General features: G+C 41.8%; 2 protein-coding genes and 1 long non-coding RNA gene across 4 annotated transcripts; 2 read left to right on the forward strand and 1 right to left on the reverse strand.

Moving 5' to 3' along the window:
- Positions 1-803: 803 nt before the first annotated feature.
- On the forward strand, positions 804-5,345 carry LOC6533223 (ras-related and estrogen-regulated growth inhibitor). Its single transcript, XM_002093913.3, has 4 exons — positions 804-905; positions 960-1,874; positions 4,696-4,826; positions 4,883-5,345. Exons 2-4 carry the CDS (start codon positions 1,787-1,789, stop codon positions 5,285-5,287), a joined length of 624 nt encoding a protein of 207 aa, XP_002093949.1. The 5' UTR covers positions 804-905; positions 960-1,786; the 3' UTR covers positions 5,288-5,345.
- Positions 5,346-7,491: 2,146 nt separating this feature from the next.
- On the forward strand, positions 7,492-10,219 carry LOC120321610. Its single transcript, XR_005561327.1, has 2 exons — positions 7,492-7,645; positions 9,933-10,219. It is a non-coding gene; the product is annotated as an uncharacterized LOC120321610 (long non-coding RNA).
- Positions 10,220-11,187: 968 nt separating this feature from the next.
- LOC6533224 (tyrosine 3-monooxygenase) lies at positions 11,188-16,507 on the reverse strand. Of its 2 annotated transcripts, XM_002093914.4 has the most exons (7): positions 15,973-16,507; positions 14,865-14,976; positions 14,517-14,636; positions 14,295-14,381; positions 13,092-13,911; positions 12,662-12,788; positions 11,188-12,439 (listed from the first exon to the last, which is right to left on the reverse strand). In XM_002093914.4, exons 1-7 carry the CDS (start codon positions 16,039-16,041, stop codon positions 12,041-12,043), a joined length of 1,734 nt encoding a protein of 577 aa, XP_002093950.1. In that variant the 5' UTR covers positions 16,042-16,507; the 3' UTR covers positions 11,188-12,040. The 2 variants fall into 2 exon arrangements, with proteins under 2 accessions (XP_002093950.1, XP_039230752.1); XM_039374818.1 differs by lacking the exons at positions 14,295-14,381; positions 14,517-14,636 and having other exon boundaries at positions 15,973-16,506.
- Positions 16,508-16,803: the final 296 nt, after the last annotated feature.

Here is a 16,803-nt window from a genome sequence, read left to right on the forward strand (position 1 = left end):
AATTTTCAACCCTTAGGGCGGTTCACACTCGCACGGAAACACCCCCGCAATGGGAAATCCTCGGCGGCACAATGCGAATAGACACACGTGCATTGTGACTGAGGGTGTTTCTGGCTCAGTCTGGCTCAGCTCATATGCATATGGGACATGGCTACCGACCATTTCCTTAATGAACTAGAAAATATTGACCTAATATGCATAACTAAAAGGTCCTTAATTCGTTGTCAACATGGGGCGGAAACGCTAAGTAAATAATAATATTATGTTTATGATTGCTTGCTGGTGGATTTTAATTGACTTTCACGGTCTGCTAAAACAATAGTTATTTGATATTCAATTTTATTTACTTCAAGTTTTTCCTAAACGAAGTCTGTTGGGAACTTGGTTTCTGCTTACAAATTCTGACCTTATAACTTATAATTCAATTAATTTAAGTCCTGAATCTGCATTTATTAATGCCTTATAATTTATGTTCTACGTTTTTTACCTCTCAAATCTACAGGATTATAAATTAAGTGTTACCTGTATGTTTATAACCTTTACTTCCCTGAACTAACCTCCCCAAACGCTTAATACTTCATTGCTAGGCCAGGTGCAATTAATTTGAATAACCAAACAAACTGTAACTGCCTGTCATAACAGCTGCAATTAAAGGGACTTTTCAATAGTAGAAGTAGCATAACCACACATCCAAAAGCAGTTGTCACCCCACAGCTGCTTTGCCCAGCCCCAGAGTGCCAATTAAATTTAATTTAAGGCGACATTTGCCGTTCGCCGCTCGCAGTTGCATTTGTCTTGGCCCACAAGAACGATGATGATCATGGTGGTTGGCTCCCTCGACGCGATCCTAAATAGCCGCAGATATAGCGATCGGATGTGGCACATCGATGGGGCTATTTTCGATGGTAGCGATTAGCCTATTGGCCGAGTGAGCAACTTTTAACTTTAACCCTTTGCAGGGCGCGTGTCTGGGAATTGGGGATCGGAATGGGATTGGAATTGGAATTGGAATTGGTATTGCTCCGCTCCGCTCTGCTCCTCGTACTGTCTATTTTTGGTTGATGCTCGCTCGTACACTCGCGAAAAGCTATAGACATCGGGTCGATCGGAAGATCCCCGATCTACATTTACACTCCGGCGTAGCACAGATTCCGCCGCTCTTGCTTTTCAGTAGAATTCAGTTGGCCGCGCAAATCGCACGGATGCGGGCGGGCTAAAATCCAACAGATACAATACAAAAAAATAACAAAAAAAACAGAGATCAGTCAGAGCAAAAGAGAAAAGGTGAAAAAGACATACTCCACATCAGATCGAATCGTGGCGTACTGAAATATACGCAAAATCGATGGTTTAAATAAATAAATAAATGAGTTTTCGGTGCGCGTCGAAAGTGCAGTGCGCGATTTCTGTATCAGTATCCGCCATAATAATGCCCAAAAGCATAAGACAAAAATCTGAAAAAATATTTCGAATATAACCTGCAGCAAGCGGCAGCAAAAAACTCATTAATTTTCCAAATTTCACCCAAAAAGAAAAAAAATAAAACAAATGAACGTATCTCACGGATACGAAATTCGGTGTGCGGCTGTAATTTTAAACGCATTTCTTGCGCTTGTTTTGACATTGAAATGAAACAACAATAACAATCGGATAATTGAAACGGAGAAAACCCACGCCAACGGATATACACCTGCCGTGCAAAACAAAGATTTCAAATTAAAAAATTGAAAACAAAAATTGATCCAACTAAATCAAGGAGCTTGGAGAACTCAGGGATTGCGTTAAGATGACCACGCGTGGAATACGGCGCAAGAAGTCCACACTGACGGAGTTGAAAATCGCCGTGATTGGAGCGCCCAGTGTTGGCAAAAGCGGTAAGATACGAAATACCACGATGCCAAGTGCCTGCACAATAACAACTCGAAAACAATCCGAGCAATGGCAGACGTATCCAATAGATACTTGGGGAGCATTGTAGCATGGATGCCGAGCAACAACAGCAAATTAGTTGAGCAATCGCCGATTCGTGTATATTTAGACTTTTGTTTGTTTTGTTTATAAAGTGGCAGCATACATATACAATTGCAGATATCCCCCCAATACACACACCAGCACACTCCTGCAGCTGGGAGTATCTGTGTCTCTATGTGTGTGTGTGTGTGTGTGAGTGTGTGTGGCGGCTGCTGGCACTTTGGCATTGCCTGCCGCCTTAATCGCTTTCCACCGTTTGATTTGACAAGCGGCTCTGGCCAAAAGACCAGGCCATGCTCTAATTTACGACGATCCATGAGCACATTGCATACTGCACTGAAAAAAATAGTAAATAAAGTACATTCTAGCAATACAAAGTAGCCACAAACCCAGGACTATACAACAAACTGATTATCCTGATCATTTCGGCTATATTAATTTTTGGAAGTTTAAATACTTATATATAATATTTTCCATACCTATAGTTATATATTGATTATTAATATTTTTAAGTGTACGGGTTCAGCTCGTCTATATTATTAGCTGCTCACGAGATCACAGATCATTGTCGGCTGAGATGTTGCATATTTCTTCGATGCGAACGACTTAGCATAAATTGATGTTCCCTGTCAGGCATCACGTATGCCGGGCATCCCCGAAATATATTTAATTTGTAACACTTTGCTGGGAACCCCCATCCCCATCCATGGGCTACGATACTAATGATGATGATGGCTTTGGCCGGGAAATTTATTCTCGCCTCTGTCAACTTCAGTTTACCCCTACGTTATATATGTTTCCGGTGTCACCTATTACCCCAGATTTATATTATTTCTTGATCACTGATCTGTGTAAGCTGAAAATACTTTCCTGTTACCCAAAAGTTTTAGGGTATAAAAACTAGACTTTGGTCCTGTAAAAAGTAATCTAAAATTTTACTCATAAACAATAATATTAATTATATTTGTGTGATTTTAAAACCCTTGTAGAAATTCCGAAATAATTGTAATCTATAAAATTCTGTGAGTCCCATTCAAGTGATGTCAACTTTGGGTTACACCTGCGCGCAATATGTCCCCGGTCACAACTAATTTTGGGTGTAAATAGAAGAGAAAAACTGGCGGAAGCAGCCGAAGAGCGTGGACAGTGGAGCCATGTGAAATATGACTAGAAAATATGTGGCACTAATAAATATGATGTGAATGAAAAACCAAGGAAAAAGATGGAATGGCAGACAGTATACGACTGGGTGTGGCTTTTGTGACAAAGGTATGAGCTGCGCCTTCTCGTTTTATAGTTAGAATATAGTAATAGTCTTTATTTGTTATATTAAAGAAAAAAGTAATAGTACTTCTTTTAAAACTGTTTGATGTAAACCCTTAAACTTAAAATTTATAAATTTCCCTCGTCCACAAATACAAAGGCGCCCAAAGCAAATGGAATTCCGATCCCAAAAGCAACTTATAATGGCAAATGCATATATGTTTAATAAATTTATTGCCACATATTTTATTGTCACTCCGCCACCATCAGCGACCAAAGACCGGGAAAAATATTTAATTCAGCTGTGTGTCTATGTCTGTGGATGCGGTGGAGCAATTAAATCGCCCACATCCACATCCACCTCCACGCCCACCGCCCACCGCCCGCCGGAAAAATTCACCGTGCACACACGCACTTGGCCATATAAACATATAGACATATAGCCATATAACCACATAGACATATAGACATACAGACCTAGACGCGATCAGTGCCCAGCGGGCGGAGAAGCGCCATCACCATTGCCATTCCGGCGTCGCGCGTCGAAGAATTTAAACGTTGACCTCGCGGAAAGTTGAGAAGAAAATTCGGTTAACATAAATTTTGAGGGAAAACTGTGGGCACTGGTCGTATGTATGCGGTGTTGGGAAAATAAATGATGAAAATGTCATTAAAAAGTCGCGAGGCAACCAAGGCAACCACTAGCCACACAAAAAACGCACACACGCGAGCGCAAAAAAGCCTTAAGTACAGTTGGGATTCACTACAACTCCTTTCAAAAAATAAATACATTTTAAGTGAATCCAATGCCAAATATTATATATTTGATAATTTATTGATTTAAAGCACAAAATGCATATGCACATAAAACACCAAAAATAAATTTGCTGAATGGTAAATTGCTGGCTTACCTAGACGATGATATCCTTTAAAGTTAGAAATTCCACATCTTGAAGCTTTACTGTTTACTCTAGACATTGTCATCCTCGCTTGAAGTGGCGCCTGAGGTTTTAGTTCCCAGCGCCCTTCTTTTTTTGCTTAGCGAGTTCAAAGGACTTGCATAGGAAATGACCAGGGACCAGGACGAACTTCACCCCCTCGACAGGACACGAGGCCTACGAAGGACGCCGTTTGTTGGCCCGAGACACGCAACTTTAGGGCTCAGCGTTTTGTTGCCATGTCGTTGGGCAGCCGAATCGGGTTTATTAACCCCACAAGACACAATATCCACCTGCCCCAGGTGGCGGGTAATTCTGCATTGGTCCCTGCAATTCCTTTTGGCAGGACTACAGAAGCACTCATACTTCACGCTCGCTTAAGTCCTGACCCAAATCCAGAACGAGGGTTGTTGGGAATTATAGGGCGTTACCCTGGTTTACACCTGATCCCGCTGATAGTGCAGACGACAATAAATTAAATTCATGTTACATAAATGGTTTTGGTTATTTAATTTGATTGCAGCTCTAGTGGTGCGTTTCTTGACAAAGCGTTACATCGGGGAGTACGACCATCAGACTGAGAATCGCTACAAGCACGAGGCAATGGTGGATGGCGAACCGGTGCTCTTCGAAATACTAGACACATGTCCCAAGGTGGGTTATGATTATATATTAATATCATATAAGTTATAGATTTCACATATTTCCAGGCTGAAGACGAATACCCCAATGCAGCTGAGCTCGTGCAGTGGGCCGATGGCCTACTGCTGGTCTACTCCATCACAGATCGCAAGAGTTTCAACTACATACGCCGTGCCAAATCCGATCTACAGTCCGATACGCCCGTCCAACTCTGTGCCAATAAAGTGGACATGGTGCACCTGCGCCAGGTGAGCCGCGACGAGGGCGAGATCCTGGCCAAGGACTTTGAGTGCAAGTTCAGCGAGGTCTCCGCCGCCGACCACGTGGACCAGGTGGCCGAGGTCTTCAATGAGCTGTGCAAGGAGGTGCTGGCCTCCAAGCGCAAGTCCAAGCAGAGTCTGCTCGAGAGGATGCTCGGCGGAGCACGACCCTACAGCCGAGGGAAGAGCGACAGCAATTTGCCAAAAGACTGATAGCGGTGATGGGATTTTTATGTAAATAAATGTACATTTTTCTATAAATCAAACGGAACAATTCTAGTTTTACATTTTCGGGCATAATGTTATGCAATTTTAAACACTAAGTTCTTACAAAATATCTGGTATATTATTACAAAGAATTAACACGTTACAGTCATTCATAGCTGATAAATACAAAGAAATTCATAAAATTAGAATTAAAATTTATATTTTTAATATATGTTGTTATTGTGTTGCTAAATATTTACTGGTCAACTTTTTCAAAAACGGAAATGCGTTTTACGACTTTCAGCTTCAGAGAGAGACTGCAGAAGTACAAAAGCTGCTTAAACAGCTTTTCAAATTAAACGAGTGGCGCTTTTAACAGAATTTTTGGTAAAATCAAGTTGTAAAATAAATGTAAAATACACAAGTGGCTTTATATTTGTACTTGGGCAAAACTCCTTGTACGTAGACAGTTTGATCACTTGGGGAAGAACGAAAGTATGTTTACTATCTTGTGCTTCAAAATCTAAGATATTACTTAATATACATTTAATGAATAAGACTCTGCTGACTTATGCTCATTTTATTAGTGACTTAAAGGTTCGGATGTATATCTAATCCAACTAAATAATCCAAATGTATGTCAAGCCCTTATATTAGATCGTTCTAAATATATTAATTTAATATTGATTAAAGATAAACGTTACAAAAGCTATTTGCATTTCCTTTTCAAATATGCACAAAGTGCATTAAAGAATACAGTATTAAATCACTTAACAGGCAAATTCCCTAACCCATCGCCAACCTTTTGACTCTTCCCCAACTCTAGACAAACTTCCGCTTTAAGAAGGCGTGTGCACGACTTTTAATTAGCCAGAGTCAACAAGTGGCCCAGTGAAGCGTGTAAGTCCACTTAAGACTTTCGGCTCCAGACTCGATATATGGAAATATGCAGCTCCAGCTCCAGCTCACGCTCTCGAAGATGAGACGGTGATCGGCGATGACAAACAGATCACTTTGTCGACTTTGTTGACATTGCGTCAGCTCTCTTTCTGCGTACCCGACTGTTACCCGCTTTGTTTGTCCAGCTAAAACCATAATATTGATAGACCTGTCAATGGAAGCACTGATGCGCAGAATCAGGCCCAAATCATCATCGATCCAACGATCCATCGATCCAATCGCGTGCCAATGTCTGGTGTGCACCCAATATCACTCATACGCCCCGCTGGCCGGGCGAAAAGTTCCACCTGGCTCGTAAGCCAGACAGGGTGGCTGCTGCCTGGCAACCGCTAATGGGAAATTTATTCATAATGTTCTTGAAATTGTGTAACAAAATTGACGGCTTTTTGCATGAAATCTCACAGGTTTTCTCCACTTACCTTTAGTAGCTATTATCTCTGCATTTTTGCCGTTGGCAGCTTGTGCTTAATTAGTTGTACATTTAAAATTCTAATTTTAATTTATGATCGAAAGTGGTCTTGGTAACTGGGCCCTTAGCTACAGGCGGCGGTACTTATCTGGGCCAGGTGTCGTATTCCGTATTCCGGAGTGGTCTGAACTATTTAGCGATCGCGCAGCTGGTCAACGTGGATGTAATTGTCTAGCCAATTGGTGCTGTAATAGTTTATAATTACTTGTTAGGTAGACTTTGCATGGCCCACAGAATCACAGTGGAATGTAGTTCAGTGGGGTCTTTAAAATATTTACAAAAAGGAATGCAATAAAACAGGAATATTTGATAATATTATACGGATTATTATTTGAATCTCCAGCTGAAAACCTAAAAATAGATTATCAGCATGTTGGGATCCTCCCCGTATAGCAATAATTCCCACCGCGGGAAAATTGATGTAACACTACAAATATGTTATCTATAAATATCTGAGTAATTTATGGATCCATCTCTCACGTTCCTCAATATTCATAAGACCAGCTGTTCCAATGTTCCAGCATCCATATGCAAATGACGGGTTCTACGACCCACTACCCACTCTACAGCCCAACCCCTGGAGTCACCACATCCCCGCGAGATTGTGCGGGATGGAAACCTGTTCGTACTCTAATTAGCCCGAGAGCTATGGCGATTATAAATGCTCGATCATTTAAATTAGAACCGGCCAACAGGTGCGCCTCGGGCCAAATCCCCGTGCAGTTGGTGGTGAAGTGGCTAACGGTTTGGCTGCAGATATTCACACCTCCAGCAGGTACATATACTTGTATATATATCGAGGTAGCAGTTAAGTATGCGACTAGATTTAGTATCTCTGAAAAGTTCAAGAATCGCGTTTCGACTGCATTTAATTGGCAACAAATGGCGGCCAGAATGCCAAAGCCAAATGCACAATTTGGCCATGCCATAAGCCTGTAAGTCATTGACTTTGATATTCGAAGTTGGCCAAAGCCAAATATCATAGACCAAAACCAAAACCAAAAACCAAATACCAAAACACTAGTAATCGCTATAAGAGCTGTAGACATGTTCTAGTTAATTCCTTTGGCTACTTCTACTGTCAAAGCCAAGCTCCAGCTAACCTTGGCTTTTGTATTTTTTCGGGTTTTTTTCGTCGTGGTTTTTATGCGGCTTTAATTAGCCAAATTTGAAATGTTGGCGGCGGCTGTAAATGAGACGTGTTTCGCTGGGAGCTAGGTCGACTGCTACTGCCACTGCCACTGCCTTTATTCTTGTCTTGAATTTTATTTTCTTCTTGCCAGTTGGCAGTGTAATAATACGAAAAAAAAAAACCTAAACAATTAATGAAAAGTGTTTAATTGCAAAGTGCATTGGGCTTCCGGCAATTATCTCGCCGTTGTCGGTTCAACAAACCCGTGCCAGCCTCGCGTTTCCTGCAACCCTAACCCATTTGCTCAGTGGCCTTGACAGCAGACCATAACACCATAAGAACCTTATGCCACTGGGCATATACTAAACATATACTAAACAGCCCCAAGTGTCCAAACGGCACGTAGTCCGCCGGACTTCGTCTTGGCAATCGAAATCAAGTGCAAATGTTTGCCCACGCCAAACCGAATGTACGCTCAGCATTTAGCCAGAGTCAGCCTTTTAAACCTGACCCAAATCAGTCGGACAATTAACCGATTGTGGCCAACTTAAGTTGATAAATGCCCAGCCTTAGCTCCAGCTGAACTTCGCCGCCAATTCATATTTTTATTATCATGTTAGGCCATAATGGAGATATATCAGCAATTGTCATTAACTATTAAATACCAAGTGCTAAATGGGTATATCGAAGCGGTCGATTTGTTGGCACTACATTGTATTTTAACGCTTGGTCTTTTACCCATTAACTAAACTTACTCACTTTACTTACCCAATAAACTGAAAATAAATGTTAGAACACGCCCAGCTTATCGCAGTTTGGCTGCATTTAATCTTAACTCAAGTTTAATTCGTGAAACCGTAACCAAATTGTCCTCTTATAAACTAAAAACATGACCTTCAATTTTGAGAGTCTGTTAACGTAGATATCCATTGCTATTTTAATTATATATTAGCCCATATGTCTCACATAAATTCTATGACATTAGCCCATAGAAATTCCCAAGACTTGGTTTTTAAATTAGCTTAAGCCAAGTGTGAAATGAGCCACCAATGAAGCATACAGAATTAAGGGAAAACTATATTCCAATTCGTACCACTTATTAATACAAAAATTTCTGCAATCACTAATAAAGACAAGCAGATAAGCTAATATTCTTTTCAGCACACCTGCAAAAGATTATAGGTATTACCAACTGAATTGCTTAAAGTTATTGGAAATCCCCTGGCTAATATGCTCAGCACAGCCCTTTTGATGATCGGCACACCTGCGAGGGCATTTTAGATTCGATACATCGGTCCCTTATCGTTCTGATTTCTGATTTGGTATTAATGTCATTATAATTGAACGACAACGTGGGCGTTCCCACGAGTACACTCCATATCTACATCCGATCGCTGTTGCTACTCGAAACTATTAGCACATTCAATTTCAATTCACACAGCCAATTATTATATCACAATAAACCCGTACTCGCATACGTATTCTAATTGGCATATGATAAATCCGATCAGGTGTTATTTATTTATCTGATTTTTTTTTTTCCTTACCACAATTAATATGCTGAGGTAGGTCATGTTTCTAAAACAGCTGTTGCTTTTGATAATCGGTAAAAAAAATTAAAGTACACGCTTGATAAATATTAATCAACATTTTGATCACCAAAAATTGGGCAGATGAAAAATAGTTTGGGTAGAAAATCTACAGTGCAGTAATTATAGCATGTTCGTGTGCAATTAAGACTAATTAGTGGAGCCTGCTAATTAAAATAAATTGGCGCAGGTTAAGAATAGAATAAAATATTTCCATCGCAGGCCCCTTTCCAATTGTTAATCATGACTTCAGGATCTCTGACAAGTCAAGGTGTGCAAATAAAAAATAGAAAACCATTGTAAATTGCTGGGGGCGTTTTTAAAGTGAGTGCCTAAGCCCCTCCTTCCTTTTCAAGTTTAAACGATTTCAACTTTATTCATATAATAGCGATTAAATGTACATTTAGAGAAGAACGTATATATATTAACGATATCTGCACGTTTTGTGCTCCATTCATGCTTACAATATACGAGTACATATACTTTTATTGGATTTTTCAGAACCAACGAAGCCTGGCTTGGGGACCAACTGCTCTTTAACTTGTTTATATATATATATATATAGATTTATATGCGAATATAATTAGTAATTACTTTGGCTAATTGCTTGCAGAATTGTTAACACTTGGTTGGCTTTCGATCCAATTGCAACTACATCGAACAATAACAATAAAACTCCATGCTACGTTTACGTTTAATATGTAATATTCTTGCTTCCAATGTTGAGTTTACTTTGTAATACTTTAATTTTAATTACTTTATAATAATATACGTATTGGTCCAAGGTCTTTGAATATTTAATATAATTTCATACAATTTTTGATTTGTTTTCTATATAGCTCGATTTTTGTTCACAAGACATTCCCTTCTTCTCACCCATAATTATATGCATCATAATTCTTATTTCAATGCATTATTATACCCGTTACTCGTAGAGTAAAAGGGTATACTAGATTCGTTGAAAAGTATGTAACAGGCAGAAGGAAGGGTTTCCGACCATATAAAGTATATATATTCTTGATCAGGACCAATAGCCGAGTCGATATGACCATGTCCGTCTGTCCGTCTGTCCGTCTGTCCGTCTGTCCGTCTGTCCGTCTGTCTGTCCGTCCGTATGAACGCTGTGATCTCAGGAACTACAAAAGCTACAAAGTTGAGATTAAGCATACAGACTCCAGAGACATAGACGCAGCGCAAGTTTGTCGATTCATGTTGCCACGCCCACTCTAACGCCCACAAACCGCCCAAAACTGCCACGCCCACACTTTTGAAAAATGTTTTGATATTTTTTCATTTTTATATTGGTCTTGTAAATTTCTATCGATTTGCCAAAAAACTTTTTGCCACGCCCACTCTAACGCCCACAAACCGCCCAAAGCTGCTACGCCCACACTTTTGAAAAATGTTTTGAAATTTTTTCATTTTTGTATTGGTCTTGTAAATTTCTATCGATTTGCCAAAAAACTTTTTGCCACGCCCACTCTAACGCCCACAAACCGCGAAAAACTGTGTTTAAGACTCTCCTTCTCCCTTCCACTAACTGAGTAACGGGTATCAGATAGTCGGGGAACTCGACTATAGCGTTCTCTCTTGTTTTTAAATAAATATTCCACTTTGATGTCGTAAAAAGTTCCCTAAACAGATTCAGACTTTAGAGTTCCTAAGTGCCAAAGAAGATAATTAAATGAAGAAACCAAAGAGTAATTATTTTTCAATTGCATTTTTAATTTTATTAATACACAAAACTTAAATAAAATAATAATGTTTAAACTCTACATACCTACAATACAATACGTAATAGTCATAAGCATAATAATAGATAATAATAATAATAGTACACAATAGTAATATTGTCGTTTGCAGTTATTGTACAATGTAAGAAAATTCTATTTTGTTTTCCATTTGATTTTGATCTTTTCCGTTTTTTTTTCGCATTTGTTTTTTACTCGATTGTTGTATTTATATATAATTTTTGTTTAGAAATACTCTCTCTTCAAATGAAGTTTCCTATACCGGGAATACTATATCGCGTGTCTATATAGTCTAGGTAAATATTGTGAGTGACAAAAAGAAGATAATAATAATACAAAAACAATTTTTGTCTGAGTATACAATCGGTTTTTGTGTGGTACTTTGCCTACTAAGTGCGGATGTATCTGAACTTTGCTTTCCCAGCTCTTCACTTCACTTAATTCGCTTTGCTTGGCTTTGTTTTCACATCACTTAAACGTCTAAAGATTTTTTGGTCCAATAATAGTTGCGGTGATAAATATGCGGGTCGGGTGGTGTATCGGGTGATTAACAAATAAATATGCTTGATTTTTTGACAATTACAACTTTTCGATGACAATAAAATAAAAAAACTAAACAAAAAACAATAAAAACAAAAAATAAAAATAATGCGCGATGCCTTAATTTTGGTTTAAGGATTACGTGTACGAGGGATTGTGCGGTATGTCAATTTAAAATTAATTTGTATAAATGAGACCGTTGCACCTGTATGTGTATGTTTGGGTGGTGGGTTGGGTATGGGGTTGGTGTTGCTGTTGGTGTGTTTTGGGCGGTGTTTTGGGTGCTTCTTTCTATATATCATCTCCCCCCCCAACCACTTAGAATGGGCGTCGCAACTTGGAGATGGCATTGGTCAGATGCAAAATCTCCGTGTTCATCTGGTGCACCAGAGTCTCCAGCTTGTCCACGGAGTCCAGGACCTCGACGCGCTCGGTGTGCGGATTGAAACGCACCTCGAAGGGACGCGACATGGTGCTCACCCAGCGGCGGAACTTGTCCTTGGCATCCTCGAAGCTCTCGGCCACATAGTAGATGGGCTGGTACTCCTGATCCTGGTAGGGCTGCACGGCAGTGGAGGCGGGCTCGAACGCGCGGTGCTCGCACTTGTCGCTGATGGCATGGAGGAGCTCACCGTAGGAGCTCAGGAGTCCAGCGCCGTAGGCCTTGATCTGACCATGTTCCTTGCAGAGACCGAACTCAACAGTGAACCAGTATACCTGTAAGAAGCGAATAGCAAGGATCCAATAAGTAAATAATAAAGAAAATAAAAACAAGTGCAAATTTGGAAAGTCGTACGACTGTTTAAGATCAAGGTTTTTGTGGCGACTTTGACAGTGAGTAAACACTGATCTTGGTTTGCGAGAAAAAGCAGCTGCGTCATAGCTGCACTTGAGCCTAAGGTCGTTACATTGCAACTCAATTAAAGAAAATCAACTCACCGTGGACAGCTTCTCGATTTCTTCGTCGGAGGCACCCAGCGAGGCCAGTCCAATCTCCTGCGAGAACTGGGCGAAGCTGGGATCGGCCAGCAGGGGCATGTGACCCAGCAGCTCGTGAATGGAGTCGCTGTAATGGCAGAGAATAATGCTTGTTAAAAGTGTGGAAAATGTGCTAGCATAAGGCAATTAGCCTGGTTAAATGAGCTGGGCAGCCTGCCGCAGTTCCTGCAGCCAATTTGCCTGTGTGCCAGGCGACAAAAGTTGCTCGGGCAAAGTGGAAAAGCGGAAAAGGAAACCCAGCTACCCACTTTCACACACAAGCAAGCGGCAGGCAGGCAGGCAAATGCAATTAGGCTAGGACAAAGAGCCTTTTTCTCCCCTTTTGAAGTGATTTTAACCGCCCCCGTGAAACAGGATGATAGATACTTACGGCTCGGGGGTGTGGTATGGTGAGTTGACGTGGCGCACATACTGGGTGCTCTGGAAGATGCGGAAGGCCAGGGAGGCGAGGAAGTCCCGGGCGGTCAAAAGACCGGCGGCAGGACGCAGAGAGAATCCGGTGTTCTTGCGCAGAAAGTCGGACATCTCTTGCAACTGGGGCAGACGGTTGTCCACGAAGATCTGCTCATCCTGGAGCTTCTGGAAGGCGGCACGGTACTCGGCACAGGCGTGCTTGGGAGCCAGATCCTGAACGGTCTTGAACACCGAACGCCAGGTCTTGACCTCCACATCGGAGTAGTCGATGTATGGGATCGGGTCTCCGTACTTGTAGGCGAAAGCAATCTCGGCGATCTCCTTGCGACGCTGGCGGTAAACCTTGTCGGCAAATCCGGGATGGTTCATGTCCAAATCGGGCTCGTACTTGGTCATCAGATGGTTGCAGTTGTCCAACTCGGAGGCGTGTTTCGGGAACCACGGAGCCTTGACATTCAGATTATTGTCGGCCATCAGATTCATGCTGCTGAAGGAGCCCGACTGCCTGAGCGAACGGATCAGTTGCAGCAGATTGCCACGGGTCATGTCCAACTTGATGAGGACATCATGGTCCACGCCCTCCATGCGCGACTGGCGGGACTCCACATGCTGGACGGTGCCGTGGAACGTCTCGATGGCCTTAAGGATGCGACCCAGGGAGGAGATGCCCTCCTTGAGGCGCACCACCAAAGCGGCACTCTGCATGGCAGCCTCAGCTTCGGCGGATTCGGAGGCGGCATTGGCCAACAAAATCTCGTCCTCGGTGAGACCGTAATCTGCAAAAGGGCCAAAAGAAGCGGGGATAAGATGATGGTTAAGGATGCAATCTTCCAAGGCTTAGGGTCACGTAAACGATAAGCGAGTTACGTGGTGGTAGTGGCAGTGGCAGTTGGTTGCCAGGCAAACGCATTTCGTACTTTTATTAAGTCGAGCGTAACAAATGAAAAAGGGAAATGCGACATTTCCACATTTCCAGAGAGTGAGAAAAAAAAAGAGAGAGCGCGCCCACACAATTGTCCGTGTGGCTGAGTGCTTTTCCTCTGCCCTGGCACTTTATCATATTAAGCACTTAAATCAATGTCGCACGCTTTTCAAAAGCCCCTCAGAAGTTAAGTACTACTTATGGTTGCTTGCCGGATTCTAGAAACCCCCTGCTCACCGTTCTTGGTCGGCTGTTGGTTGCCTTCTGGCTCCTGGGACTGCTGCTGCTCCTGCTCAACGCTCTCGAACTCAACATCCTCCTCAACTAAAAAGCGAATGAAATAAAAATAATAATAAAGCCCATGAAAATCATAATCAAAATCAAAACGAATCAAAGATAATAGAGGCTCAGGAAGAGGAAAAAAATGGCAGGGGCATGGAAATGGAAAGGGATATTAACCTGGAACATATTCCTCCAATGGCAGGTTCTCCAGATTGGCCTGCTCGTCCTGGAGCTCCACATCGTGCTCGGAGGGAATGTGCTCCTGAGCCTGCACAATGCAATCCTCCACGGAATCGTCTTTAAAATTATAAAAAATACGAACGAAGGAAAATAATAAGTAAAGGGGTGAATACAAAAGAAACTAAATAATAAAGTCAAGCCGAAAAGAAATACAAATTGTAACTTTTTAAGTTTTTAAACACATGTTATTGCCCCAGTTTAACATTTTTGAACTACTATTGTTTCGATACCAAATTGAAATTGAAGCTAATTGAGAGACCCACTTGTTGCACCATGTTCACTTACCATTTGCCTTGCTGCGGGCCTCCTCGAGGACGGTTTGTTTGGTCTGCTTGACCACCAGGGTCTCGAAACGGGCATCATCCACCAGGCTGCGACGGCGGGATGGATAACCATTCTGGAAACAAAAGAGACAGTGTTAGTGACACTGGCAGGATGTGCAGCGGAAATTAGGCGATTGCCTTGACCTTCAAGCCAGAGTGGCTTTCTTTATAGCTCCACGATTGGGTGGTGACTTTGAGCAAAGCAGCATTGACCATTGCGCAATTTCAAAAAAAATATTATATAAAATGTGTGTGAAAGCGCAGATCTTTTCTTTGAATAGAGCTGGCTATTCATGGAACTGTATTGATTGTGATTCAAAGCCACGAATGGTAATTTAATGCGATGTCACCGCTTCAAAGCGGGCAGGCAGGTGCGAAGATAAATAATAATATGTGACTGAGAAATCGAAAATCCCCATGCGATTCTGGCGGGGAAAAAAAATGCAACTGGCGATCGTAAAAGGTTTTTTTTCTTGTCTTTTGCTTTTTCTTGATGTGGTGGAAAAAGGTTTCCATCACTTGCAGTTTTCACTGTCAGCCCGTTTTTTTTTTTTTGTTTGTTTTCTTCTGCTTTTTTTGGGCCACCGCTTTGGCTGATGAAAGATGCCCAACTCATTGAATCATTTATATTGATTTCATATTTTTTGTTTTGCTCCGGACGCAGCATAAACATAAACAGCGACGAGTCAACAACAATGAGGCGCGACTGTTTCGACCAGGCTAAGTGCATGGGGCATAAAGGCAGCCACTTTCACTTATTTGTTAAATAATAACTTAACACACAACCCGTTGTGTCCGTTGGCGATTTGGGCCTTTCGATTTGGGGCCGCCTGTTCTTAGAGGTGTGACTTAATGGCCAACAGAGGATTGAGTTGATCGAACTGAATTTGCGAAAAAGAAATGCGGGATCACAAAAATGGGCTCGACTAACTGGCCGGTTAACTGGTTTTTGGGAAACACACAAAACCTTTAGATAGTCACGTAGACCAAATCTTGTCACTCATTTGCTTGTTTTACATTTACTATTTGATTTGGAAATTGTATGTTTTTTTCTCAACTTTAAAACTCACCTCAATACTGTAGGATTTCTTGATGGCGAACATCTCGCGGTTCTTTTGGGCTGCTGCAACGGCCATCATTTTGTTTTGTGTGTGTTTTGGGTGGTTTTTGTTTCGGGGTGAATAACAAAAATTTACGCAAAGTGTTGGCAAAAACACTTAGAATACTATTTGCTTATGTGCTTGGTTACGCTTTTCTTGTTTGATTTGCAATAAGCACTCGAAATGTGTTGACACTTTCACTGCTTATTGGCGATCTGGCTGGGATTTTATTTTTTGATTTTTTTTCAAGAAAATCGCTCCTGGTACTGAACTGTTTGCGTCTAGAATTGAGCTGGACAAGAACTCTCGACTCTCGAATTCACGGCGGGATATTTGGTTGAACTTTAGCTGGATCCTTTCGCGAACTCGAAACTGATGTGTGGTGATGTGTATTATTATCCTTGTCAGCTAATTGTATTACAACAAACAGAGTCAGCAAACTACTTGAGGCTGGGCACAAGTCTTTAGAGCGAATGATAGCGAATCAATGCATGCTCCAGGTCGAGTTGCCGCCGCTTAAATACCCCCAGATTCCGATTCCGATTCCGACGGCCAAGTTAACGAACGTTAACGTTTCGCCCGATTGCCGACGATTGTTGGCTTCAGCGAACGACGATGACTGGTTTTCGCATGACGCGGCTGTGACGTAGTTGCCCAGCTGGAGCTGGGTTAAAGCCAAGATGCCGATGCCAAAGCCGATGCCGTGGGGTTTCCTCTCACCAGCCAGCTAACCAGCTAGCTAGCCAGCCAGCTGAGTGGGTCGAGAATCGCGGGGCCTGACTCGACTCAACTTGGTCGACC

The sequence above is a fragment of the Drosophila yakuba genome, chromosome 3L (assembly GCF_016746365.2).
Source record: "Drosophila yakuba strain Tai18E2 chromosome 3L, Prin_Dyak_Tai18E2_2.1, whole genome shotgun sequence".
In the NCBI taxonomy this organism is placed as follows: domain Eukaryota; kingdom Metazoa; phylum Arthropoda; class Insecta; order Diptera; family Drosophilidae; genus Drosophila; species Drosophila yakuba.

Excerpts from the sequence above, each read along its gene's own strand:
- LOC6533224 (XM_002093914.4), bottom strand. The coding sequence starts at position 16,041 with ATGATGGCCGTTGCAGCAGCCCAAAAGAACCGCGAGATGTTCGCCATC. Across the intron at positions 14,637-14,864 it reads GGCCCGCAGCAAGGCAAATG|ACGATTCCGTGGAGGATTGC; the intron begins GTAAGTGAACAT and ends ATAATTTTAAAG. Across the intron at positions 13,912-14,294 it reads CCAACAGCCGACCAAGAACG|ATTACGGTCTCACCGAGGAC; the intron begins GTGAGCAGGGGG and ends GCCCTTTTGCAG.
- LOC6533223 (XM_002093913.3), top strand. The coding sequence starts at position 1,787 with ATGACCACGCGTGGAATACGGCGCAAGAAGTCCACACTGACGGAGTTG. Across the intron at positions 1,875-4,695 it reads GCCCAGTGTTGGCAAAAGCG|CTCTAGTGGTGCGTTTCTTG; the intron begins GTAAGATACGAA and ends ATTTGATTGCAG. Across the intron at positions 4,827-4,882 it reads TACTAGACACATGTCCCAAG|GCTGAAGACGAATACCCCAA; the intron begins GTGGGTTATGAT and ends ACATATTTCCAG.